General features: G+C 58.5%; 1 protein-coding gene across 5 annotated transcripts in view; it reads right to left on the minus strand.

Annotated features, from left to right (window-relative positions):
* The window catches only part of ADGRL1 (adhesion G protein-coupled receptor L1), a 47,441-nt gene extending 21,433 nt beyond the window's left edge, over window positions 1–26,008 (minus strand). For 2 of the 5 annotated variants that reach the window (XM_082383117.1, XM_082383116.1), the window contains exons 1-3: window positions 8,742–8,904; window positions 5,703–5,916; window positions 1,827–1,936 (exon numbers count right to left, since the gene is read on the minus strand). In XM_082383117.1, coding sequence (XP_082239243.1) covers window positions 1,827–1,936; window positions 5,703–5,799 — 207 coding nt within the window. In that variant the 5' untranslated portion in view covers window positions 5,800–5,916; window positions 8,742–8,904. Of the gene's footprint in view, window positions 1–1,826; window positions 1,937–5,702; window positions 5,917–8,741; window positions 8,905–24,763 lie in introns of those variants that run through there. The other 3 variants (XM_082383115.1, XM_082383113.1, XM_082383114.1) reach the window with 3 other exon arrangements.
* Window positions 26,009–26,854: the final 846 nt, after the last annotated feature.

Raw genomic sequence — 26,854 nt, forward strand, 5'->3', positions numbered from 1 at the left:
GAGGATCAGTGAAGTGAGGCAACACGGCTGAGGCCACATGGCTATCCAAAGCAGGCACCGTTTCCTTCACACCTACGGCTGAGGGTGCACAGGGAGCTTTTACCCACATTCTCTGTGCTCCGGGCAGCACCTCAGGGAAGGTGTTTGATTCCCCTCCCACCATTAAAGAGGAAGATATAGGTTCAGTTGGATCGAAAGGGCACCCAAACCATTACTGAGCACATCCTGAACCAGGCCTGGGTCTGGGCGCTGGGCGGGTGAAGATGAGGCCTCCGCCCTGGAGGAGTTTACATCCAGCACTGTGTCACCAGGAGCAGCCTCTGTGGCCAGCCCTGGGTTAGGCGCTTCGCACACACGATCTCCTGGACTTTCGCCTCCTTCTGCAGCGGCCCAGAGAAATTAAGTCATTTGCTCAAGTTTCAGAGCTAGAAAACCCAAGGGCCGGGGCCGAGCCTCGAACCCAGCCCAATTTCCCCACTGTGCTACGCTCCCCAACTCCTGCCCCCTTTCCCTGCTGCCCCAGCCGTGGGGGTGGGCGGTGTCCCCAGTGCTGTGGGGAGGCTTCAAGGATCAGATGGGCGTCCCTCTCAGGCAGTGGCTGGAGGCCTTGGTCGCTGAAAGGAAAGGGTGAGGAGTAAAAGAAGAAGGTTATGGAAGCACATAAGCTGTCCCGTCTCCCCCAGCACGTCTGCAGTCAGTCACCTGCGAGGAGAAATCAAAGGTTGGGGGGAGGGGGGGAAGGCTGGGGTGGGAGGGGAGAGGAGGGAGAGTCACGGGGTCTCCTGCTCCCCCGCCCCTACCCCCCCACACACTCAGACACCCTGGTGGCCCTGCCTCCTCCCCCCTCTGCCCGGAGGCCCTACCTCCAGGTTGGCTACATGAAGCTGGGGGTGGAGGGGAGGGGATGGATGATGGGGGGAAAGGGAGGGAAGAGTAAGGGCTGGAAAGAAGGGCCACGTTAAGGGTGGGGTGCTGAGGAGGAGAGACCCTGTCATTGTTTGCTCCCCTTGGCCAGGTGCAAGAATGGCAGGCCCCTGGCTCCCCAGATCACCTTTCTCAGGCTTCCTGGTGCCACCCTCAGTCCAACATGGTGGCACTTCCTCTGCAGACAGGAAGTACTATTGTGGTAACGGGCCAACAAACCAAGAGTTAGGAATCTGTGGAAGATGCCCCTAGCCCTTCACACCTGATCTGCCACCAGGCCTCAGAGGGTGGTCTGCCTCTGTGTGAGGACAGAGTCCAGCTTCCAAGACTGGGAAGGGGCAGGAGTGGGCGCATGTGAGGGGTGAGGGGGACAAGAGAAAGGAAAGGGAACTCAGAGAAAGGGGGGTGAGTGAGAGGGAAGAGCAGGTGTGTAAGAGGGGGTCACGAAGGGAAGGGGTGAGAGAAGAGGAGGGAGGCAGAGGAATTAGAGGGCAGCGAGGTCAAGGTCCAGGGAGAGGAGAGGAGAGATACAAGTGTGCCAAGTGGAATACGTGGGTGTGGCCTTGGAGTGTATAAATAAGCCAAGGGCGTGCGAAGAAGCAGGGTGAGCAGGCCAGGGTAACAAGAGTTGGAGAAGGTGCCCAGTGGATGGGGACAGAGTCTGTGAGGGTGGGGGTGTGGGTGGGGCAGACACCAGTGTGGACAAGGGTGTCTGGGTGAAGAGAATGTGTGAGGGAGGGAGCAGGCCCAGCTGTCCCCCCGTGTGCCTGGCCCCGACTTGGCCCTGTGTGTGTGTGTGTGTGTGTGTGTGTGTGTGTGTGTGTGTGTTCAAGGTGTCTCCTCCTCACTCGATTCTGGAAGGGGGAAGGGCCCGTGTCCGCATGAGGAACAAGATGACTCACTGTAGGGGACACAGTCGTACTGCACCTCCAGGTACTTGTAGGTCCCGGGACAGGGGTCGGGAAAGGCATCGGAGCCAGCGACCACCACGCACTGGGTGCGGTTGTTACACCTGTGGAGGAGAGACAGGGAGCTGGCAAAAGACAGGCCTGGAACTTGGTGGGGGGGGCCCAGGGTCAGGAGAGGAATGGACACCCCCAAATTGGGAAGGAACTGTGGAGACCACGCCAGGGACCTTGTGTGGGCGTTGTTTTCTGTTTCCTGCCTGCTCTCTCCTACCAGATAGGATTCTTCTATTTTTAAGCCCTGGCACGGCATGAAGCTCAGGGCTGGGCCAGAGGGGTGGCCCCATAAACTGCTTCCCCAGCCACGCTTCATCACTTCATCCTGAGTGTCACCAGTGCCGTTATGTCCTTGTTTTTTTTTTCCTATATTGACCATAAAGCCCCTCCTTTGTTCACAGAAGAGTAAGATGTGAAGCCATACACACAAGGTGGTGTCTTTGCAAAGATGCTATTAATGAAATGCTCACAGCGTTTGCCTGTGTCCACCTCAGACCATGTCTTGACATGTCCTACCCTTTGGACAGCCCTGCTGTGAGGCTCTGCAGTCAGGAGAGGGGCAGAGTCTTCACCTCATGCTGAAGCCATCCTTGGTTCCCCATGGGGAACACCCCCGAGTGTCTGTCAACTTCTCAGGAGGCTGGCTACCATGTAACAGGAGGCCTACTTAATGACAACAAAAAGATGTTTCTTGCTGTCTGTTCCCATGGTCAAGGTCTCCGTTTCCCTGGAGCAGGCCAAGTCTTGGCTGGGCAGGACAGCAACTTGACTGTGGGTGTGTTAAAGTGGTTTGGGGGTGCTTCCTGACAGGTACAGGGCAGAGGGGGCTCCTGTGTCTTCCCTTCAATCCTGCCCTTAACCAATGAGTGCTTAACTAATGAGGATCTGCATATACCCACCCACCTCAACCCCCTTCTTTAAAAATATAACACTGACCTCATGAGGTTAAACAGAGACTTAGTTACCTATGACCCAAAGAACTAGTTCTATTCCCCGAAGTGCTTTCATCTGCTGTAACACTGCAGGTGTATTCCTGCACAAATTCTTGTATACGAATGTTCATAGCAGCATCATTTACACAATCACCAAAAGGTGGAGACAACCCATCGACAAAGGAGTGGATAAACAAAACATGGTACATCCATACAACAGAATATTATTCAGCCATAAAAAGGAAGGAAGCTCTAATACACACTACAATGTGGACGAGCCTTGAAAACATCACGCTCAGTCAAAGAAGCCAGCCACAGAAGCCACGTGTTTCACGGTTCTATTTATATGAAATGTCCAAAACAGGCAAATTCAGAGACAGAAAGTAGATTAGTGGTTGCCAGGAACTCGGGGGAGGGCGGGGAATGGAGAGTGACTGCTAAGGGTGACGGAGTCTCCTTTTGAGGTGATGAAAATGTTCTGGAACTAGACAGAGGCAGAGGTTGCACAATATTGCGAATGTAATTAATGCCACTGAATTGTTCACTTTAAAATGGTGAATTTTATGTTATGTGGATTTCACCTCCATATAAAGACGAAAACAAAAAGAAAAACCCCAAAACGCTGGCCTTCCAGCTGGAGACTGCATGTCCCAGCCTCCTGTGCAGCTGGAAGTGCCCGTGACTGAGTTCTGGCCCAGGAGGTGGGAGTGGGGGTGAGGGGAGGACTGGGGCGGGGGGTGGGGTGGGTTGCAGTGCTGAGACAGAGAGAAGCGGGTGCTGAGGGCCTTTCCAATTCTGATCGTGTTCAGGTCACTGTATTTATCCTGGGGTGTCTCCGTCAGAGTAGTGGCGCTGGACCCTCACTAATATAAAGAGCCTCCAGGTGTGAAGACAGTGGAGCAGGTAGGTGGCTTCATCACGATCCCTCAGCCCCAGTGACCACACTGCTCAGTGTGCCCCCCCCTCTAGGACTGAGACCCCCACGAGCGTTGGAACTGGGTCAGTCGCTGTGCTAGGTACTTGGGGACACGGCGGAGAACATCACGGACCCTGAGGCCGGTGCTGAGTGAAGTGGGCAGGGAGGATTTGGAGGCAGGAGGTAGGAGGAAAGAGAGGCTGCACTGGGACTGTTCATGCAGGGGTGTCGGGAGACGGGAAGCGGGGAAGGGGGACAAGATTGCTGGAGGGGGATGGATGTTTGATTTTTTCCTTTTTTTTTTTCTTTTTCTTTTGCCGCTCTGTGTAGCTTGTGGGATCTTAGTTCCCTGACCAGGGATCGAACCCAGACCCTCGGCAGTGAGAGAGCACATCCTAACCACCGGACCGCCAGAGAATTCCCAGAATGGATGTTTGAGAGAGAAACAGTGGGAGGGAGGGGATGAAGCGGTTGTGGCCTGGCCCACCCACCTGAGCCACCTACCTGATCACGCCTGTGCCCTGCCCAAAACTCTCTCGGGAGGCTTTCAGTGACCCCACCCAGTGACGTACTCTAGAATCCCCAAGGAGCTGTAGAGCTGGCCCCAGGCCTCCTTCCCTTTTCCACTTTTATGCTCAGGATCCTGGAGTGAACCCTGCATTCTCTCAGGCGTTTGGCAAAAATTCAGTGAGCGCCTGTGGCGTATCTGGCTGTGGACACAGTGGTGACAGACAAAACCCCCTTTCCCCGTGGGGCTGACAGCCTAGTGAGGGAAGACATAAAAAAAGACACGATAAAGAGGCAAAATAGCCAATGGGACTGTGGATGGAAGTCAGGACTAGGAGAGCGAGAATGCAAGGAAGGGGCTGGGAAGTGGCAGGGGCGGGGGGCGGGTTGCTGTGATTTTAGAGGGTGGTCAGGCAGGCCTCGCTGAGAGGTTAGTGAGGTAAAAAAAATATCCCTGAGTGAGGAGGAGGAGGAGTCATGCGGGTGTTGGGGAACAGCATTCCAGGCAGGGGGAACAGCCAGTGCAAAGGCCCTGAGGGAGCCCTTAGTGGAAGATGCCTGATGGGTGTAAGGAGTGGGCCAGGTAACTGAAGCCCAGTGAGTGAGGAGGAGCGTGGAGGAGGTGAGGGCCGGGAGAGGACAGGGCAGAACGTGCAGGGCCTTGGGGGCCTCAGGGGAGGACTCAGGCTTTTGCGCTGAGTGAGGTTGGAGCCGAGGAGAGCTGTGATCTGAGGAGGGACAGGACCTGACTCAGGTGCTCACAAGCGCCCCCTGGCTGCTATTGGGGGGGGGGAACAGACTATAGTAGGCAAGGAGAGGGGGCAGAAGATACCGTAGCAGTCCTGGGGCGCTTGGCGGTGGAAGTGGCGGTCACATCAGGGTATAATTCGAAGGAAGAGCTGACCAGCTCTAGGTGGTGTGGGTGTGAGTGTGAAAGGAGGCTTCTGCAGCTTTGCACACATGCACCCCACACTCACACACTTACAGACATAAACAGTCTTCACACTCCCTCCCTCACATTCTCACACACGTTCTCTCTGACCCTCACGAGCACATACACTTCTGCCATCTGTGTTCAACTATCACCTCCTCAGGGAAGCCTGACCAGACCTCTGAGCTGTCTCTCAGTTCCCATGACATCTCACTCTGTCCTGCCATGGCTTTTACTCTGCAAGCCACAACTAATCTTGGGATGAGCTTCTGGAGGCAACGGGCTTGTGGCAGAGGGTACAGGTTGGGGAGGTGACAGGCTGGCAGGGCATGGGCTGGGTCTTATTTGCTGTTTGCATGGGACCCGGCCCCTAGTAATTGCTCAGGAAACATGGGTCGAATGCATAAAAGGAAGACTGAAGGTGAACGGGATGTGCTGGCCAGGGGGCGCATGGAGGACAGGCACCTTATTGACCCCAGGGACTGCTGCCACCCCATCTCCCAGGAGCCCCGCAGGGTGGGGCCCCTCACCTCTGGGACATGATCTTGAAGGCGTCCGGCAGATAGCACTGCACGTTCTCCATCTGGAAAGGGTCAGCGTCGCAGATCTTGTCATCCGTGCGCCCATAGTTGGCGTTCTCCACCATGATGACGTCGCTGCCCGGGCACCGCAGCTCGATGGGGTAGCCTTCACATGCCAGCTCACGGCGCATCAGCCCAAACGGGAGCCCGGCCCGGCTCAGGCCTGCAGGGAGGAGGGGGAGGGAGTCACACCCGGGCCCAGGAAGGGAGGGAAGACCCCCGCCGAAGAGGCGCCACCTCCAGCTTGACTATATTGGGATGTGGACTGTATGAACTTCAGTTTATTCATCTGTAAAATGGGCTTCTCAGTGTGCCCACCTGTGTAGTAAGGCCATTAACCTGGCCCAAGGAGAGTCTGGCCTTTGCCTTGGCTCCTGGGAGGTGCCCTCTAAGCCCTTAAAGTGTCCTGCTTGAGAAGAGTGCCTTTGTTTACCTGGGGCCCTTGAGCCATGCCAGGCAGCTTGTGCTAACTGTTATGGGTTGAACTGGGTCTTCCCCCTCCCGAAATTCAAATGCTGAAATCAAGCCCTAACCCTCAGTACCTGAGAATGTGGTCGAATTTGGAGATAGCTTCTTTACAGAGGTAATCAGGTTAAAATGAGGTCATTAAGGTGGGCCATTAATAGGGCCCTATTGGGTCCTAATCCAATATGAACGGTGTCCTTATAAAAAGAGGAAATTTGGACCTAGAGGCACACACAGAGTGAAGACGATGTGGAGACACAGGGAGAAGATGGCCATCGACAAACCAAGGAGAGGGGCCTGGAACAGATCCTTCCCTTGTGGCCTTCAGAAGGAACCAACCCTGCTGACGCCTTGATCTTGGACGTCTGGCCTCTAGAACTGGGAGGGAATACATTTCTATTGCTTAAGTCTCCCAGTCTGTGGTATTTTGTCACAGCAGCCCTAGCAAACTAGTATACTAACAATGCGGTTCCAGGTAGGCGCTTTGGGTCATGAGGTATCAGCTGACCTCTGGAGGGGCTGGAGGCTGAGGTCAGCCATGTCTACGTGACTGAGCCCCAGTAAAGACTCTGGACACCAAGGCTCAGGGGAGCTTCCTGGGTTGACTGTACAACACGCGTGTTGTCACTTATCATTGCCAGGAGAGTTCCTGCTGCCCGTGACTGCACTGGGAGCGGACCGCCAGAACCCCGTGCATGGAACTTTCCTGGATACTGCTCCATGCACCTCTTCTCTTGGCTGATTTTTTTTTAAAATTAATTATTTATTTATTTATTTTTGGCTGTGTTGGGTCTTCGTTTCTGTGCGAGGGCTTTTCTTTCTAGTTGGGGCAAGCGGGGGCCACTCTTCATCACGGTGCACGGGCCTCTCACTATCGCAGGCTCTCTTGTTGTGGAGCACAGGCTCCAGACGCGCAGGCTCAGTAGTTGTGGCACATGGGCTCAGTAGTTGTGGCGCACGGGCTTAGTTGCTCCACGGCATGTGGGATCTTCCCGGAACAGGGCTCGAACCTGTGTCCCCTGCATTGGCAGGCAGATTCTTAACCACTGTGCCACCAGGGAAGCCCCTGGCTGGGGTTTGAATCCCGGCTTGGCCACTCCCTGGCTGGTGGCCTCATCCAGTCACTGACCAGCTCTGTGCCCCGTTCCTTTCCCTAAGGAGCTGATAACGCCTATCTCATAGATCCATGCAGAGGGTTGCAGTGCACAGGGTACACAGTGAGATGGCAAGCCACTAATTACTGTTATCATTAAGATGATTAAGGCAGCGAGTCTCTGTTGGACGGAGTGGGCTCAGTACCGTCCATGCCTGCTGGGTCAGCCACCTTCTTGGACACTGGTCCCAGCCAAGCCTTGCAGGGTGCCAGAGGGAAGTGGGGATGCACAGAGTGGCCCTGGGCTCCAAGATGGGGACTGTCACTTGTAGATGAAGAGAAGGCACCAGTGCATGATGGCAGCAGAGCCAAATGGGCCCCTTTTTCAAGATCTAGTGCCTCCAATGCCACCTGGGGGCCCAACGGCGTTGGCAGCTAGGCCCTCAGGGTTTTTTGGGGTGAGTTGAGTCCCACTTGCCGCAAAGTTTTACGTGCGTTCCTCTAGCATCATCTGCTTCCGCAGCTAATTTTAGCCCTTCCTGGACCCGGGAAGGAGGCCGGGGGTGGAGGGCTGGCTTGGATGGGTCTGGGGGGTGGAAGCAGCCCCTCCCAGGCCAGCTGGGGCTGTGGGGCAGGACCTGGATAGGTAGAGAACATGGGTGCTGGGGGAGGGGAGGGTGCAAGCTGGCTGGAGCAGTGCCAAGGCCCTGTGGCACGGCTGAACAATGCCCCCTTCACCTCTGTGGCTCCCCAGAGGGTGGGGCTGTATGAGGGAGCACTGGGGAGCAGGGTCCACCATGAATGCCCTCCAGACAGGGCTGGGAGGGGCAGGCAGGGGGCACACCCAGGGCGAGGGCGAGGCTAGAGGGCCTCCTCTCGCTGCCTCTCTTCCCGCCCTGCCCTTGCCCCCACCTGGGCCCACCATGGGGATTGTAATTGAGTAATCGGTGAGGGTGGGCGGGCAGGCTCGGGGCGCTAATTGTGGTGTGTGCAGGATCCCGGGAACGGCATAGGGCCGAGCCGGGTAATTAGTTGTTTTTAAATAAACGTCAGCGGGCATGCTTTAATTAAACCTTCTTCCCAGCGAGAGCCTCGGAGACGTAATCACACTGAGAGAGACACACACTAGACAGAAGAGCATCGGCTCACCAGGAAGGCCTGTCCCGGTCCCGGGGGGCCACATCCCGAATCCCAGGCTCTAGGACCCCCGGTGGGATGGACCCTGGTGCTCTGGGTTGGGGGGTGAGGGGCTGATCCGGGGACCCCTTGGTGGTGCTAGGGGGCATAATCACCAAGTCTTCCTCTGGCCTGGTTCTGAGTGGTCTGAAGCGGGTACCGTAACGAGTGGTCGGGAGGTATTTCAGTGTTCTATCCGCCCTCCTGGCAGGGTTTTGGAGGCACGGCCCCTCCCCAGCCCCAGCAGCACCTACCTTGGGTGGCCGAGGTGACCAGGACGGCAGTGACGCAGAGACCCCAGAGCACGGCGGCCAGGCGGGCCATGGTGGCGGCTGGGGCGCTTCGGGGCTCTCAGTGGCCTGTGCAGGCGGCCTCGCCCCGCATCACCAGGTGGGTGCCACGGCCTGGCCCACCAGTCTGGGGAGGACAGGGAGAGTGAGGTGGGGGCAGCGGCCGACCCCCAGCGGGCCTAGTAGGAGGGGTGTTTGGGCCGGTCCCCTCTCCTCCTGCTGGCGGCTGAGGGCTTCCATCCTGCAGCCCCAAGAGGGGCTGGGCGATGTAACCCCCTCGAGCCAGCCGTATCTGACAGAAGCTGCACCCTTGGGCCACAGGCTGACCCCCCTCCAAGGCCTCTGGCTTACACTGCACCCTCCACTCCCACCCCAACAGATGGACCCACCCATCTGGGCATCTTGGACCTCCTGGAAGCACCTCCTGGGACCTGACAGCCCCCCTCGGGTGGCTGGGGCAACGCTTCAGGCTGTCACAGCTATGAAGGGCCCACCTGTACCCAGGCAGGCCTCAGACCCTCCATCACGGAGGAGGAGAGCCCTCTGGAAGCCTCTTCCCCGACCCGAAATCAAGACTCTGCCTATTTGTCTCCCCCGCCCCAGCTTTCTCAGCCAGCACAGCGTCCAGGGTGGGGGACCCAGGCGTCTTGGCCCCAGCTTGCAGCCTCTGGGTCTTGGGCAGGAATCCAGGTCCCCACCCCTGGTCCCCTGCTTCCCGTTTCTCTGGCTCTGGTAGCTAATTAGAATCCAGCTGGCTGGCGCCACAGATCAGGGACCAGGGATGACTGAGTCCCCTCTTTCCTCTCAGGGGGAACCCTCAGGGTAAGCTGGAGACAAGCAGGCAGGGTGAGGGGTGGGTGCAGCCCCTGGGGGGCCAGGGAGGGTGAAGGAGGGGTGGAAGTTGTGTGGCAACCCCTGCAATTTCCCCCAACCCCACCCCGTCTGCCCATCCTCAGGCACAGCGGCTCTGAGGGCACAGAGCCGGGTTCTGACCCACTTCTTCTCCCTCACGGCCTCTCCTCTTCTCACTGCCTCCGTCTCCCCTGGATCCTCTCGAGACTGGACACCCAGATCTTTACTTTTAGTCCTTTGCTTTATCTACACCCTGGTTCTCCAATATGGCCCCAGCCCAGGGGCACCAGCCTGGCCAGGAACTTGCTAGAAATGCACATTCTCTGAGGAGGGTCAGCACCCCATGCTTTTTTGTTTGTTTGTTTGTTTTTTGGCCGCGCCGCGTGGCATGCAGGATCTTAGTTCCCCAACCAGGGATCGAACCCGTGCCCCCTGAAGTGGAAGTACAGTCTTAACCGCTGGACCGACAAGGAATTCCCCAGCACCTGTTTTAACCGGCCCTCCAGTGTGCAAACCCCTGGTGTGTCCTCTCCCACCGTCACCCCAGCCTGTCCTACAGTCTCAACACCACCGACCAGCCAGTACTTTCCAAATCCCTTATTTCCAGTTTGGAATCTCTCAAAAGAACCCCGACTACTGTTTCCCCCCACAAAATGAAAGCCTATCCGCCAGTTGATTTAACTCCCTGTCCCCATCTCTGCTCCAGCCACTCCTGCTATTCCTCAACCACACCAGGTCCTGCCCCAGGGCCTTTGCACTTGTCACTTCCTCTGCATGTATCTTCTGTCCACCATTTATTCACATGGCCTCTTCCTCTGCTGCCGCACCCCCTTTGGGCCTTGGTTCAAATGTAACTACTTCTCCCTTTTATGGAAGGGCCCCTGCACCGGCAGGGATCATTGAATGGCTTTGTTTTGCTCCTGCTTCTAGAACAGGCCTGACACACAGCAATGAATGCTTGTTGAATGAATCTCAGAACCCAAACCTAGGAATCCTCCTCAATTCCTGACTCCTCTCCTCCCCTCCCCTTCATAAACTCCATCAGCAAGTCCCAAGGGCTCTGCCTCCAAAGTATCTCACCAACCTGCCCACTTCTGGCCCTCAGTGCCACCACCAGGACCAGGCCACCATCCTACTGCACCTGGATGCTTGTCCCGGCCTCCTCCTCCTCCTCCCAGCCTCCCTGCCTCCACACCTGCCCTCCACTCAGTGCTAAGGGACCATTTAATGATGTAAATCCGAGTATTCACCTCCCACTCTGCCCTCCCCTGGGGTCTCTGTTCCTCATCAGGGCCTAGAGGCCGCTGGTGACCCAGCAACACCATGCTCTCCAGCCTACCCACTTCCCGTTCCTAGAAGCTCCAGCTTCCTTCCAGCCCGAGCCCTTGCCTGGGCTGCTCCTCTGCCTGGAATGCTCTCCCAGCATCCCCACACGCCTGCTGGAGCTTTTCACCATTCAGGGCTCAACCTCAAGGGCACCCCAGAAGAGTGACCTACCCCGACCACCCTAACCACTCCCGCCGCCCTCGCTTGCCATCCTTCAGCTCCATTTTTGTTTGTTTGTTTCTTTTTTTGGCTATGCCGCACAGCATGCAGGATCTTAGCTCCCCAACCAGGGATCGAATCCTTGCCCCCTGCAATGGAAGCACGGAGTCCTAACCACTGGACCGCCAGGGAAGTCCCTAGCCCCATTTTTAATTCACGGCACCTGAAATTACATTCTTGTAAAAATTACCTTCCCCACTAGACCATGAGCAACTTGAGGGCAGGGACTCAGCACAGGTTCTCAAGAAAGATGAGGGCAGCTCGCTCATGGGGCGGGACATCCCTCCAGGCCTGTCTCCTCTCATGTGAGACGGGAAGGTAGTTTCCCAGGGCAACCCTGCAGCCCTGCTCCCCGATCCCGACCCGCAGCAGCTCTCTGCACCCTCCCCAGCGCCCAGCCTTCAGGAAACTCCCCCCTCTACTTCCTCAGCCCACAACTGTCTCTTATCCCGCAACCCTGTCCACATATGGCCTTTGATGGGTTTTGGTTCATTTCATAGCACTTTACAATTCTACATGGTGGGGGGGTGGCATTCTTCACCACTTCATTTCTCCTGCACCCCATCTTCCAACCATGGTCAGAGGGTGGGGGGGACTGACCCTAGGCTGATGGATGCTCCCCTCCCTGACCCTCCCCTAGAGAGTGAAACTGGTGAGTATCTCCTCCCTGGCTCTCCCTTAGGGAGTTAAACTCCTTAGCGTCTGGTTAATGCTGGAGAGGCTGCTGGATGCCAGGCTCTGGGGGCAGCCGGCCAATGTGGGTCTGGAGCCCGACCCTGCCATTTCATGCCCCGTGACCCTGAGCGGGTCCTCCCCACTCACGCCCCCAGTTCCCTCGAAACCTCGAATCTGCAGGGTTCTGGTAAGGACAACAGTCTACATACACAGTAGACCGGCAAGGGACCCATCAGAGGGTGCTGTCACAGCAGAGCGAGAGTCAGGGCACGGGGAGCGTCCATCTGAAGGAGGCGGCTCTTCTCCTCCTCCCGGGCTGCACCCCGGGACACCAGGACCCCAGGCCTCTTCCCCGTCCACACCCCACCTCAGGGATCCAACCAGCCTCGTGGCTTTAGACACCATCTGTACCGTGACGACTGCCACATCTGAGTCCCCGCCCCGCTTCCCTCCTCAGGTCTACACCCCCATCTGGGTCTCCGAAGCATCTGGAGACTGACCAGACTGGACACAGTCCCCCATTTCAGTGCCTGGTCCCCCCCTCCTCCCAGGTCCTTGGGCCAAAACCCCAGGAGTCAAAATCTTGGGTTCCTCTTTCCCTCACCCCCACAGCCAGTTCAGGAGTAAGTCCTGGGTCTGCATCTCCAGAACACCCCAGCATCCACCCGTCCACCCTCGGCAGCCCCCCTCCAGACCTGGGCATCACCATCTCTACCAAACGGCCCTGACCTCTTCCCAGCCGCCCTCCAGCCCCTCTCACTCCCGCAGCCCAGGCTCCCCCCGCCTCCCCTCACCCGCCACTGGCAGCCAGAGGGGCCTTTAAAAACATTATGGTATAATATATATATATATGTGACATAAAACTCGTCATTTAACCATTTTTAAGTACAGAATTCAGTGGCATTAACTGCATTCTCAATGCTGTGCCACAACCACTGCGATCTATTTCCAAAACGTTTGTATCACCCCAAACGGAAACCTGGTACCCGTTAATCAAGAACTCCCTCTCCCCTCTCCCCTCAGGCCCTGGCGACCACTCATCTGCTTTCTGTCTCTACGCATTTGCCTGTTCTGGGCATCTCATATGCATGGAGTCATATCGTGTTGGCCAAAAAGTTCGGTTGGGTTTTTCCATAAGAAGTTATGGAAAAATCCGAACGGACTTTTTGGCTAATCCCAATACAATCTGTGGCCTTTTGTGTGTGACTTCTTTCACTCAGCAAAACGTTTTTGAGGTTCACCCATGTTGTAGCCTGTGTCAGTTATTCCTCTTTCTGGCTGAGTAATATTCCACTGTACAGCCGGACCACATTTTGTTTACCCAGTCATCATTAAAAAAAAAAAAAAATTTGGGGGGGGCTGCGTTGGGTCTTCGTTGCTGCGCACAGGCCTTCTCTAGTTGCGGTGCATGTGCTTCTCATTGCGGTGGCTTCTCTTGTTGTAGAGCATGGGCTCCAGGTGCCACGGGCTTCAGTAGTTGTGGCGCACGGGCTTAGTTGCTCTGCGGCAATGTGGGATCTTCCCGGACCAGGGATCGAACCCGTGTCCCCTGCATTGGCAGGCGGATTCTTAACCACTGCGCCACCAGGGAAGTCCTAAAAATTTTTTATTGGAGTATAGTTGATTTACAATGTTGTGTTAATTTCAGGTGTACAGCAAAGTGAATCATTTATACCTGCATCCACTCTTTTTTAGATTCTTTTCTCATATAGGCCATTACAGAGCATTGGGTAGAGTTCCCTGTGCTATACAGGGTCCTTATTAGTTATCTATTTTATATGTAGTAGTGTGTAGATGTCAAAGTTTTTGGTTTTTGTTTTGGCCGTGCCAGGCAGTTTGTGGGATCTTAGTTTCCTGACCAGGGATTGAACCCATGCCCTCGGCAGTGAAAGCAAGCAGTCCTAACCACTGGCCCGCCAGGCAATTCCCTATCCATTCATCATTGATGGACACTCAGGTTGTTTCCACAGAGGGACTTTTTAAAGACCATGTCGGGAATTCCCTGGTGGTCCAGTGGTCAGGACTCAGTGCTTTCACTGCCGAGGGCCCGGGTTCGAGGAACTAAGATCCCACAAGACGCTCGGCACGGCCAAAAAAAAAAAAAAATGTCGACACATTGCTCCCTTGCTTAAATCCCTGCCGAGGCTCCCACTCCACATCCCATGAGGTCACGCACGCCCGGCTCCTGCCCCTTTCCCGCTGCTCCAGCCACGCTGGTTCCCACCATGCAGTCTCGGCCTGTGTCCCTTCGATCTCAGCTCATGTCCCCTCCTCAGAGATGCGGGTGGGCCTCCGCCACCCTGCACCATAGCACCTTGCGTTCAGTGCCCGTTTGTCCCGTCCCCACCATCCCATAACCTCCCACGTCTCCATCTTCCTCTCGGTAAAATGGGGCTACCTCATAGCGTAGCTGCACGACAAGATGAATTCATACCCGTGAAACACACAGGGCCATGCCCGGTGCATAGTGAGTACAGAGTGTCCTGGGCCGAACTGTCACCACCATCCCCCACCAATCACGTCACTGCTGTGTGACTTGACTTGTCCGCTCGTGGATTTCCTTTGTAGCCCCCGGAGAATGGAAGCTCCCGAGGCCGTCCCTTGGTGCCTAGACGTGCAGTAGGTCCTCAAACAAATATCGACCAGATGAACACAAGGATGGTGGTGGGGGCAGCTGGATGGGGCGTCTGCCCTGTGACCTGGGGCCCAAGCCTGGCCCACACAGGCTGGGCACCACTGCCTCAGGGGCACAGAAGGTGTTCCCCATGGGCTGCTTGCTGCTCCCTGAAGCCCCTTCCCTGCAGCAGCTCCTCCAGGAAGCCCCAGGCACCCCCAGAACTGTCCGCACCTCGGGGCTGGAGCAGGGGAACTGGGCACTGCAACTTCTGTTCCCTCTCTTCCTGGCCTGACTGCACGCCCACTCGGCCCCGGGGAGTTTCGCCTGCTGCCTGAGGCTCACCTAAGCGAGGAGGGGAGGTCAGACGTGGATAGGTGGGAACCACCTGGGAGGCGCAGGCCTGACTACCCCCGAGGCCTTGGGATGAATGGAATTGTGTTCCCCTCCTAAAAAGATACACTGGCATCCTATCTCCCAGCACCTCAGAATGGGATCTTCTTTGGACATAAAGAGGTAGTCAAGTTAAAATGAACGAGGTCATTAGGGTGGACCCTAATTCAATCAGACTGGTGTCCTTATAAAAAGGGGATATTTGGACACAGACACCCCCCCCCGCCCCACCAAGGAGAACGCCACGTGAAGATGGAGGCAGAGATTGGGGTGATGCGTCTACAAGCCAGGGACTGCTGGCAAACCACCAGAAGCCAGGGGAGAGGAAGGAACCAACGCTGCTGACACTTTGATCTTGGACTCCGGGCCTCTAGAACTGGGAGATAATAAATTTCTGTTGTCAGAGCCCAGTCTGGGGTATGTGGTCACAGCAGCCCTAGCAAACTCGCACAGGGTGTCAGGGCACGTGGTGGGGGAGTTGAGGCAGAGATGGGGGCAGGGCCCTGAACCACACAACTTCAGGGGAGCCTTTCAACTACAGGGTGTGTGGACTCAGCTGGGATCTCCAGTTTGCCAGAACCACCCATGATGCCAGGGGCAGCGGCTGACACCTCTGTGCCCCATTCTGAGCACTGCATGCCTGTATCTCCTTTAATCCTCAGAAGAACTTAGTAAGGGGGCAGGGGGTGTATACCCACATTTTACACAAGAGGAAAGTGAGATCCCAGGGGCACCTGACTGGCAAGGGGTCTTTGAACCCCAGGCTGAGCATGGGGAGCTGGGGAGACCTGGGGGCCCTCGAAAGCCCCCTCCTCTGGGCCCCCACTGCATCTGTGTAAGCATCCTCAGAAGTGGACACGCCCACACGGGTCAGGTGAGCCCCCACCTGTGTCTGTCCCCACCTCAAGCCTCAGAGGGCTTGAGTGACCCCAATTTAACCCATGGGAAACAGGGCCCACCACCCTCTGAGCCCCAGGTGTGTCGGACCCCCAGGTCACATGGGCCGCCCACTGGTCCCACACCTGCCTCCGGGTTTGCCTGAGCCCCACATCAGTTTCAAGTCAAGGGGCGGGTGCAGTGGGGTCCCAGGGCCGGGTGACACGGCCCAGGCTCTGTCCTCAGCTGCCCTGGGATGGGGCAGGGGAGGGTGGGTGATAGGAGGAGAACCAGCTGCTGGAGGAGGGGAGGCGCTGCTACCTTGCCATCCAGCGAGGTTGCCATGGCAACCCTCAGTGCTTGAGTGGGTGGGAGTCTGAATGCGGGGGTGGGGGTGGGGGCCGGCGCACCAACAGCGGGGTTCCGGGCCCCTCAACACAAGTTTCCTGCCTCTTGCTCCGTCCCCAGCAGCCTTGAGTCTTCCCCAAACCCAGCAGCCCGAGAGCCCAGCTCCACAGGCCCATCTCCTCCAGGAAACCCTCGGGCATGGCAGGGTGGGTAACTAGCAGGCCCTGGGATATGTCCAAGGACTTGGCTCCTGGATCTCAATCTGCTGTGTGATTTCGGGCCAGGCTCTTGGCCTCTCTGAGCCCATTTCCCCATCCCTACTCTGGGACTAACAGACTTCCCTCACAGAGACGGAGCAAGTGCCCAGAGAGTGTCCGGCACATAACCTCCTTCAGGAAGGGGGCTGTGGGCTCAGGGAGGGCAGGGTCCCCACCAAACCCCCAGCTCCACCCCCTCATCTTCCCATATCTCAGCAGAGGGCAGCCCAGTCCTCCCAGGCGCTCAAGAACCATACAGATATCCTGGACCCCTCTTCTCCTCTCATCCCTGCAGCAGCTCCTGCGTCTCCTTCTTCAGAATCTGCTCACTTTCTCCTGACTCCTTGGTCCCCTCCCTGGTCCAGCCCTGTCGCCTCCTCCCCTGTCTCCCAGCTCTCCACCCTTGCTGCCCCGTCTGTTCCACATACAGCCACCAGAGGGCGCCTGTGAGCATCTGAGTCTGGGCACATCCCTCCTCTGCTCAGAACCTTCCATGGCTCCCACCTCACTCAGAGCAAAAGCCAAAGCCCTTCCTCGGCCCACAAGGCCCTGCACACTCTGCCCTGTCCCCTCCCTACCTTCACCTCTTTACACTTTCCCCCTTACTCACTCACACCAGGCACAGTCCCCTCTCAGGGCCTTTGCACTGGCCGTTCCCTCCTCCCCAGATACCTGCATAGCTTCTCCCTTGCCTCCTTCAGGTCTTTACGCAAACGCTGCCGGCTCTGGGAGGCCCTGCTGGCCCCAGCACTCTTGCATCCTGCTCTGGCTTTATTTCTACATGGCACTCATCGCTAGCATGTCAGCCACGCGTTTTACTTATTTGCTTATTATCTCTCTCCCACTAGATGTCGGCGCCACAGGGTGGGGTTTGTCTGTCTTGTAAATTTTAAAAGGTCACTCTGGCTGCCAAGTGGTGCTGGACTGCAGGGGGTGGGACCATTCAAAACCTCCCCTTCTCCCTGGATGCCTCCTCCCTGGTCTCCCCCATCTATCTGCTACTCCCACCACTTCCGATCTCTACCCTGCAGCCAGAGTGATCTTTGCAAAATGAAAACCCAATCACATCCCTCCCTGCCTACAGTCCTCCATGGCTCCCTATTGCCTCAGAGGCCTCAACATGGCATTTCAGGCCCTGGTCTCCTGCTACCTTCTCATCACCTTCTCTGCTCTGGCCTATCCTCACCCTCCACATCTCTCTCTCACATACCCAGAGGACTCCTGCCCTCTGTCCCTTCTTCCTCCAAAAGTCTCTGCCTGCCAGGACTGTGTTGGTCCCTCCCGTACCCACACTAGCGGCACACTGGGTCTCCACATTTTACTCCCCTAATTGGACTTGGGCTCTGCAGTTGAAAGTCTATCCCACCAGGGAAAGTTCCATCGTGGCTTGGCCTGGCTCTCTGTTGCATGCCCAGCCCTGGGCAAGGAGAGGGTTCTTGTTAATTTGTTTAATGAACGAAGATGAAACAGACCCATAGAAGAGGTTGTCCATTCAGTGGATAGTTACCTAGCTCCCACCTGGTCACAAGTGCTTTGGAGGAAAATAGGCTTGTAGGGGAGAGAGAGAGTGAAGGGGGTATGCGTGGGTGCAAATGTAGATGGGGTGGTCAGGGAACACCTGGCCAAGAAGGTAACATTTTAGCAAAGGTCTCAAGGAGGGGAGCCATCTAGGTACTGGAGAAAGAGTATCCAGGCAGTGGGAACAGCATATGCAAAGGCCCTGAGGTAGGAATGTGCTGGAGTGTGGCTCTGGCCCAGTGAGTGAGGGGAGAGAGGGAAGAGGTGAGGGCGGGTTTACAGGGCACAGTGAGCAGGGCCTGTGGGAGTGAGGTGGGAGCCGTGGACGTTCTGAGTGGGGACAAGAGGTGCCCTGACTCGGGTACTCACAGACTGCTGCTGGCAAGGGGAGATCAGACTGTGTATGTGAGGAGGGGTGCTGCTGAGAGCAGAGGGTGCGCCCCACCCCCTCCCTCCTTGTTTCTCCAGGTCCACACTGCTGTCAGAACCAGAAACCTGCACTTTCCCCCTCCCCCTCCCCTTCCCTCTGCCTTCCAACCGATCATCTACTAAATCATGTCAACTCTGTCTCGAAAGCCCCACACGGGTCCATCTCTAATGTCTCAAGGCCTCCACCTGGGCCTTCACCTTGACAGCTGTGGCGGCCTCCTACCCACACTGGCCTCTCCACTGCCCCCCCCGCCCCGCCCACCCGCCCTCTGCAGTTCTCTCCTACAAAGCAAGCCAGAGGGAGCGCATGCTAAACATTCCAACCATGTCTCATGGGCCTTGACCCCTTCACAGGCCTCCCCAGCCCCGTGGACAAGTAGAAACGCAAACCCACAAACAGTCCTTCGGCCCCCAAGACCGGCGTCCTCTCTCCCCGCCTGGCCAGGAAATGTCTTTCCTTCCCCCCCAGCCACCCCCTTCCTTCTGACCTTAGGGCGGGCCCCTCCCTGTCACAAACTCTCCCTCTCCTACACTTTATCCCTCTTTCCCCTCCAGATCTTAGCTGGGAAGCCCCCTCCACCAGGAAGCTCTCCCTGACTTGCAGGCCAACCGGGCACCTCTTTGACGCTCCTCGCCACAGGGGGTTGGTACCATGGTGGCCTGTGGTCCATTTCCACGCCAAGGTGTTCCCTGACTGGCCACAAGCCTCGCACTCACTCCAGGCATGCAGACCAGTGCTGAAAACAGTCATGGGAGCCAGGGCCTGAGGCAGAGCGCATGGAAGAAGGCTCTGGGGCCCTCTGCTACCACCAGACTAGCAGCGAAGGGGCAGAGACCAGAGGGATGGGGAGACGGTGCTCGGCAGGGCGAGAGGGAAGAGGCCCTGGGTCTCGGGGTCCTAGGTTCAAATCCCAGCTGTGCCCACTTTAGGCTGTGTGACGAGGCCCCCACCTCCCTCCTCTGCATTCTGTCTCTTCCCCAGGGAAACGGGTTGAAAGTCTCACAACACTGGTTATGGGGCTTAGAAGTGATATCCAGCAATCCTATGCGTCTCTTTTAGAGCACGTACTGTGCACCAGGCGCCGATCTAGGTGCTGGAGAGACAGCCAGGTACGAGCCAGACGTAAAGAGGTCAATCCCGTGATGTACTAGTGTTGTGTGTATGTGTGTGTGTGTGGGTGTCATGCAATCTTAAATAGGGTGATGGGGAAAGGCTGGACACGTCACCAAAGCTCTGGGAAGCTGAGGGAGGAGCCACAGAGGTGCCCAGGGAGGAGAAGACTCGTGCAAAGGCCCTGGGGCTGGCCGGGGCCTGCATGTTTGAGAACCAGTGAGGGCGCGAGCACAGGGGAGTGGGAGGAGGTGAGGGCAGGGAGGTGAAAGGGACAGACAGCACCAGACTTGCCCCCAGTGGGGCTGTCCCTCTGCTGATGAGGGTGCATCCAAGGATGCCCTGACCTCCACCACCAGGGGCAATGGGGCGGGAGGGGGGTGGTGCTGCAGGGTGGGAGTTGGGCACCTGTGGCCTGGACACTGCCCACAGCCAACGGGCTAAAAATGGTTTTGCCACTTTCAAAGGGTTAAGAAGAAGAGGGAGAAGAAGACTAGTAAGCCCGCCAAAGTCTCTAATACTTGCTGTCTGGGTCTTCACAGAGGGACTTTGCTGACCGCTGATCTAGAGCAGTGGTACTCACCTGGGAGGGCGCACAATATTGCTCCTCTTCCCAGGCTGTTTGGCAATGTCTGGAGACATTTTTAGGTGTCACAACTGGCGGGGGGTGGGGCAGGGGGGCATGCTACCGGTATCTAGAGGGTTGAGGCTAGGGACGTTAAAAAGTCCTATGATGCACAGGTCACTCCCCCTGCCGAGAACGACACAGCCCCAGTGTCAGGAACGCCACAGCCGGGTCACCCTGCCCTGGGCCCCTCACCTGTCTGCACCACCTCCCCGACCCTGGACAGGAGCACCCACCTGGCGGCCTGGCCTACCGGGTATTTTTAGCCCCTGAGGGAGAGGTCCTGGCTATTTTTAGCTTTTGGAGGGGGGGGGTGGGCAAGGCTATTTTTAGCCTGGGCATCTATTTATTGCAATTTTTATCTTCCCCAAATTTTGAAGTTGGGGGGAGGGTGGCAGGGGGGTTTCTACTTGGCTAATTCCCCAGTGCCGGCACAGACCACTGAAACAAGGGTGGGGCGTGAGAGAGAGCCTGGGCTAGTGCCCCCACGAAGGAGGGGTTGCTCAGTCCTTGACCGTGGCACTCCTACCCCTGGCAAGGGCAGGGGGGGCCCCACATTACCCTCCAGGCTCTAAACCCTATATGCACGCAGCCCTGCAGAGGAGCCGCCTCCCCACGCTGACACCCTCACACACAAGAGCACCCATGAGGCCACCCCAGGGAGAGGCCTCACAGGTGTCTGCATGGGACAGGTGCAGAGCTGGCCTGGTCTGGCCCCTGGTGGGTAGCCCTGGATCCCCCAAAGGGACAGGGGTCGATGGGGAGCCCTCACTGTGCAAAGCCTGGGGGGAGTCGCCTGGGGTCTCCAGTCCTTTGAGAGGCCCCCTCCGACTTAGCTAAGAGTTCTTGAGCATCTACTGTGGGCCAGGCATAAGTCTAGGCACCTGGCATCCGAAAGCAAACCAAGTAACAAATTCCCTGAGCACTTGGATCCTGGTCGGGGAGACAGACGATAAACAAACAGGCACAATAAATCAGGAAATTACAGAGTGTGCGAAAGCCATCCGCACTACGGAAAGTCAGGAAGCGGGTGGGAAGCTGCAATTTTAAACAGGTTGCATGGGTAAAGGTTACTGAGGAGGTGACATCTGAAGCGGGTGAGGGAACAAAGTTTTTGCAGATGTCTGGGTGAGGGGTCCAAGTGAAGGAGCGGCCAGTGCAAAGGTCCTGGGGTAGAACTGCGTTTAGGAGCAGTGAGGAGAGAGGGGGTGAGGGGAAAAAGGTGATAGAGAAGGTCATGCAGGTTTGGATCACAGGACACCCCACGGGATTGGGATTTGCTGTGGTGCCAAGACGCAGGGGCTGCTGTTTTCCGAGTCGAGGGCTGCCTCTCCCCAGCTGGGACTCTGGCCCTTCTGGATGGGGAGACACAAGCCTTCTCCCCCACTGCTGCGATAGGAGCCCCTTGACTGAAATTGCTTTTGTCACTAGACTGTGTGCTCCCTGAGGACAGGACTGGGGCACCGTCCCCACAGCGTCCCCAGCACAGCGCCTAGTGAAAAGACACTTGGCAAATATTCACAGATTTCATGAAGAGGTGCACCCAGCCTCGCTCCAAGGAGCCCCACATACATACACCTGGGAGCATGCCTGCAGGTGCCCACAAGATGCAGAGAGCTGCTCACACATGGAAACACACACACACACACACACACCCCACACACACACTGCCAGCCCCTCTGCAAAACTCACAAACACTAGCACACAAAAGACCCTTATGAACATAGGACCAGCCTGTCGGACACGTGGCCGGCTGCACACAGGCTCGTCCAGGTCACCATCCAAATCACACAGAACAGGTACACACAGGTGCAGACAGACGTGTAACACAGGACTGGATTCTAGGGGCAGTGGGAGCCACTTCCAGACCTCTGTTCAGCAGCCCCCTCCCACCTGGGACCCCACTTTCTTTTTCATCAGGGTGGCCAAGGCGAGAGCTGGGAGGAGTGCTGGTGCCGTCAGGTCCAGTTCCAGACCCAGGGAACCCCCATCTCAGGAGCATCCCCCCCCCCACCGCCTCCCTGGAGGGTCTGGAGGAGGGGAAATGTCTGGCGTCTGGAAATTGAATCCTCGGGAGGAGCCCACACAGAAACCACAGCCCTCTGTGTGTCCTTGGCCACACGTCTGGCTGGAGAGGTAGGAGGGGGCAGAGACTGAAAACTTCAGCTCCCCGTGGCCAGCGGGTGGGGACATCGGGGATCCCGCTCCTCCTGTTCTCCATCACGGGCACCCATTCTGGGGCCAAGCAGCACAGCCTCCTGGGATCGGCACCCCCACCCCCAGATGCCCAGGCTGGGGCTGAAGAGCCACACTCTCTCCTGCCAGCCTGGGCACCCAGGGAGGACGCAGATGCCAGGCGCAGGCAGCAGGCAGCCCCGCACATGCAGGTGGACCCCAGGCCGGGACCAGATCGCTTGATGCGAACAGACTCCGGAGCAGCCAGGGCGCCCGCTGGCCCCTCCCCCACTGGCCGGCAGGGTCCTCCTTGGGCCCCCCAGGAGAAGAGGCTCCCCAGGGCAGGCTGGGAATAGAAACCAGGCTTCGAGTCTCCTGCCTTCCACCTCCTCCCTGCAGGCCCCACAGCCCAGATGCGCTGGTCCCCAGCTACCTGCCCTCCCCCAACCCTGGGCATCGTCTCCACGTCCAAGGGCAGACATAGCACGGGTGATCCTGCCTTAGGCCAGCTCCCCACGAGTGGATGTTGGGATGGGCACCCCCTGGAGTGAGGGAGGGCCTGGTAGGGCATTGGAGAGCAGGAGTAAGAAGCATGGGGGGAGCTAAGGCCCCGTGGGAGGTCAATGAGGAAGAGGAGGAAGAAGGTGGCAATGCCAGCAGGAGGGCCAGGCACTCACATGTGAGCACACACGTATGAGCTCGGTGCGTGGGGGCCATTGTTGCCAGCCAGGGATCGAATTAGTTCCCTTTTCTGCTTTCCAGATGATTTTTCATCTCTGTAATTAATGGGCAAGTCAGTTCTGAACAGCATGGCAGGCAAATTACTAGTTAGGAAGATCACGGATAACTTTCTCGATATGATAATGAAGGTTGTATTCCTTCTCTTAGTCTCCCTGTTTTCATCCTACTTTTAAGTAATAAATTCGGCATTAGTGGGAGGGGAGTGGGGAGGAAGGAGAAGTCACCTGCCCCCAGAGCTGGGGCCTGACCCAGGCTGACCGGGGAGTCCTCAGCCCCTGGCCATGGGGCAGATGGAGAGGATGAGAGACGGGGACCCTCCGTGGGGCACCCTGACACCCCGATGACCGATTCAGGGCATCAGGCCTAGGAGAACACGTGGAGGGCAGGGAGCCCCCAGGCTGCTAGCCGGGGTGAAGGAGTTGGGACTGGGGTCGGGTTACAGGCTTATGCCGGCCCTTTGGGTGCTGGAGAGGGGAGCAGAGATCAACGGCCTCTCCCCAAGGAGAATCGAGATCCACAGGCCCAGAGCAGATATCCACTCTCAAGCGTAGTACCCCACACCTATCCTCACACTGTCCAACCCCCTCTCCTCGATGACTCCTGAAGCAGCTAAGAGAACAGGGCAAGCAGAGAGAGGGACAGAAAGAGAAAGAGAGAGGCGGAGAGACAACCAGCCATCTTGGCAGCCATTTTGAACCCCTCCCCCTGCTCCCCCCTGCACACCACATGTTTGGAGGTAGGCAGCAGAACCCAGACCCTGGGTCCTGCAGAAGCCGGGAGGAAAGGGGGCCCTGTTCTCAAGGCTGGGATGGAGGGACACCCACTCAGCTGCCATGACTTTGGGGGGAGAGGTGGGGGAGGGAGGAGTGGACTTCGGGGAAGGTACAGTGAGGTGCTGGGTAGGCATGGGGCTGGGTGCTGACCGAGACTGGAAGACTAGAGACAGGTATGTGCGTGCGGGCTGTGTGCAGGCAGGGGGCTAGCGGTCTTCAGATGGGTGCCAGGGGTGCACTGGAGAAATGCCTGTGGGGCCACTTTTTGGCCAGGGCTGGAGCACACACAGCGCTGCCCACCCTCTTCTGCACGGACTCCTGTCACAGGACCCTCAGATGGAAAGATGACAATTGAAACCCCAGGCTCTACCCAATGAACACCTGGGAGAGAGGGAGGGCTTGCTCTCAAAGCCCGACTCCGGGTGGCTTAAACCCCACAGCTTCCCACGCTTAACCGGGTACCGCGAAGAGAAGATGCTCTCGGTGGCTACAGCCGGCCAGACACCCAGACAGACCCCTCCCCATCCCCCGCGCCTCTGCCTCCCAGAGAAAAACAACCCCCAGGCCGGCATCCTGCGGTGCCAGCCCCCAACGCGGCTCCTCTGGGGGCCGGGGCCCGCGCGCGGCGCGCACACGCACCCTCTCCGCTCACACCCAAACACCTACACAAACAGGGCGCCAAGCACCCGCGCGCACACGCACCGGGGACACGCAGGCACCGCCGCGCCGCTTCCCCACAAAGGCTGGCGCGCGCGCGGGCACACGCAGCCACGCGCGGGCACACTCGCGGTCCCCTCCCCCCACCGGCACCCCGCGGCCGCGCATCCGCACCCCCGACACTCCATGGGGGCTGCCCCTCCCGGTCCCCTGGCCGGTGCGGGTGAGGTGCAGGCCGCCCTCGATTTCCCTCGCGCTCCTGTGCGGTAACCCGCGGCTCCAGTATCCCCTCCCCCTTCCCGGCTAGCACAGGCCCCGGCTCCCATCTTCCCTACCTCGGCCCACACACCTGGCCCAGGTACGGCGTCCCCCTCGCCCTGGGCCCGCAGACACTCACCTGTCCAGCGCCGCTCCGGGGTCGGCTTTGCGGGTCTCTCCTGCGGCTCCGCGAACCCAGGCCCCCCGCCCGGCACATCTCCCGGAACCGGGGCTGGGGGGAAACGGGCGAGGGTTGGCGGGGCCCAGCACCGCCGCCACCAACCAAAAATTAAAAAAAAAAAAAAAAAAAAAGCGGATTACACAGCTCCAAAGGCGGCCCCCTCGCGGCAGCAGAGACTCGGGGCTGGGGGCGACCGGGTCCGCGCCCCTCCCAGGGAGGGAGGCGGCGGAGGCGGCGGGGCGGGGGCGGTGTCAGAGCTCCGGGGGCTGGGGCGAGGCGGAGCCCCCCGAAGAGGCGCTAGCAGCTGCCCGCATCTCCCCCGCAGCTCCGCGGCCCCGACGGAGGCTGCACGTGTGCGCCCAGGCGACTTCCCAGCCCCCTCCGACGGTGGCAGCCGAGGAGTTAACGGGGCAGCTGGGGCGCCCCTGCAGCCCCCCGCCGCCCGGCGGCGCCGCTCCGGGGCCCGCGGGGCCCCATCCGCCGGGGCCTTCTCGGCAGACGGCGGGGCGGGGGCGCCGCAGCGCCGACAGCTCCCGCGCCGACGGCTCGGGCTCCCCGCAGTGGCCGCAGGGGGCTCGGATAGGGGGCGGGCGCCGCGGAGCTGGAGGGGGGGCGCGGCTGTAGGCGGGCGAGGCGGTGTCGCGCCCCCGGGGTGGCTGGAGGGGGGGCGCTCAGCCGGGCCCGTGGGCACCGCAGGACGCGCGGACAGAGCCGGCGCCGGGCACCAGCAATGACAAGCCGCCTGCTCGCCCCTCTCTCCGGCGCACCAGCTCCAGGAGGGGGGCGCGGGCGCGCATAAAACGCGGCGCGGAGCCGCCGCCCAGGACCGGCCGCAGCAACCTGCCCGAGCGCACCGGGGGCCGGCCCGAAAACCCGGGATGGACTTTCCTCCCCTTCGCCCCCTCTAGCCCCTCTGGAAAAACGGGGAGAGGGAAGGAGACGTGCTGGATCCCGGCGTTGGAACGGGAAGTGGGGGAGGGGAAACAAGCTCAAGGAAAACCCGGAGCGGATTTTGCCCTTAGCGAAGTAAAGGAAAGGCGCGGAGCCCGGTGAGGGGAGAAATGGGAGAGATCTGGAAGGGGTATGCAAAACCCGGGTTGGATTAGATGGAGATGGGAGGAACGAAGGGAGCTGCGACAAGGCCAAATGCACCCGGGGCACGCAAATTTCGGGCCGGATTCTTCCTCGGGAGACGGAGTAATGCGTCATGCCTAATGCAGTGGGAACAAGCAAGACCTGGCCTAGAGTTCCCAGACCTGGGCTCGCAGGGGGCTCCAGGAGGGGGCTGCTTAGCGGCTGGGGCGCGTGGGCCGTCTTCCTGGCAGCGACGTGCAAGAAGGAGGGGCAAAAGGAGGGATGGACTCGGACACGAAAGGATCCGGAGCGCTGGCTGCACCGAAGCGGGCAGGTAAAAGCGGTTTCAGGATCCAGGGGTGATGCGAAGGGAATGCAATGAGGAGGCCGCTACCCTGGGAGACCAGACCTACAATAAAAGGCGAGGGAGGGTCGCAAAGCCAGGACTGGAATATGCGGGATGGGACAAGACCCCGAGCAAAAGATCCCTGGCAACTGGACAAGGGCTTGGAGCTGACCGGGCCGGAGGAGCGGGGAGGGGGGTGTTAGGGGGAGGTCAGTATCTGTATAAACACCTCAAAAGTCTCGCTTTGGGAGGGGGGCGGGGGAAGGGAGGGAAAAAATTGAATTTTAGGTTCTCGGCAAGAGCAAAAACTCGGTACGGATTTCCACAGCCTAGCAACTACACTGCAGCTGGTGGACTTGAAGAAGTAGGGCAAGGAACCGGCGGGCTCCCAGGCATCAGGCCGAGTGAGGCGAGGGGCAGGTTTCAGGCTGAGGCTACCGAAGGGAGCCCCGCACCCCCCACCCCCCCGGGGTGGGGAAGGCAGTCCGACTTGGCTTGGATCCCCGGAGCCAGAGCTGTGACTGCCAAGACCCACAGTGGGGACTGTAAAACCGGGTCCCGGGCCAAAAATAGGCACTTCGGCAGAATAGACAGCTCAGTGCAGGGTGGGGGCTGAGGAAAAACTGGAG

This window comes from Balaenoptera borealis (assembly GCF_965194805.1).
Source record: "Balaenoptera borealis genome assembly, chromosome: 2".
In the NCBI taxonomy this organism is placed as follows: domain Eukaryota; kingdom Metazoa; phylum Chordata; class Mammalia; order Artiodactyla; family Balaenopteridae; genus Balaenoptera; species Balaenoptera borealis.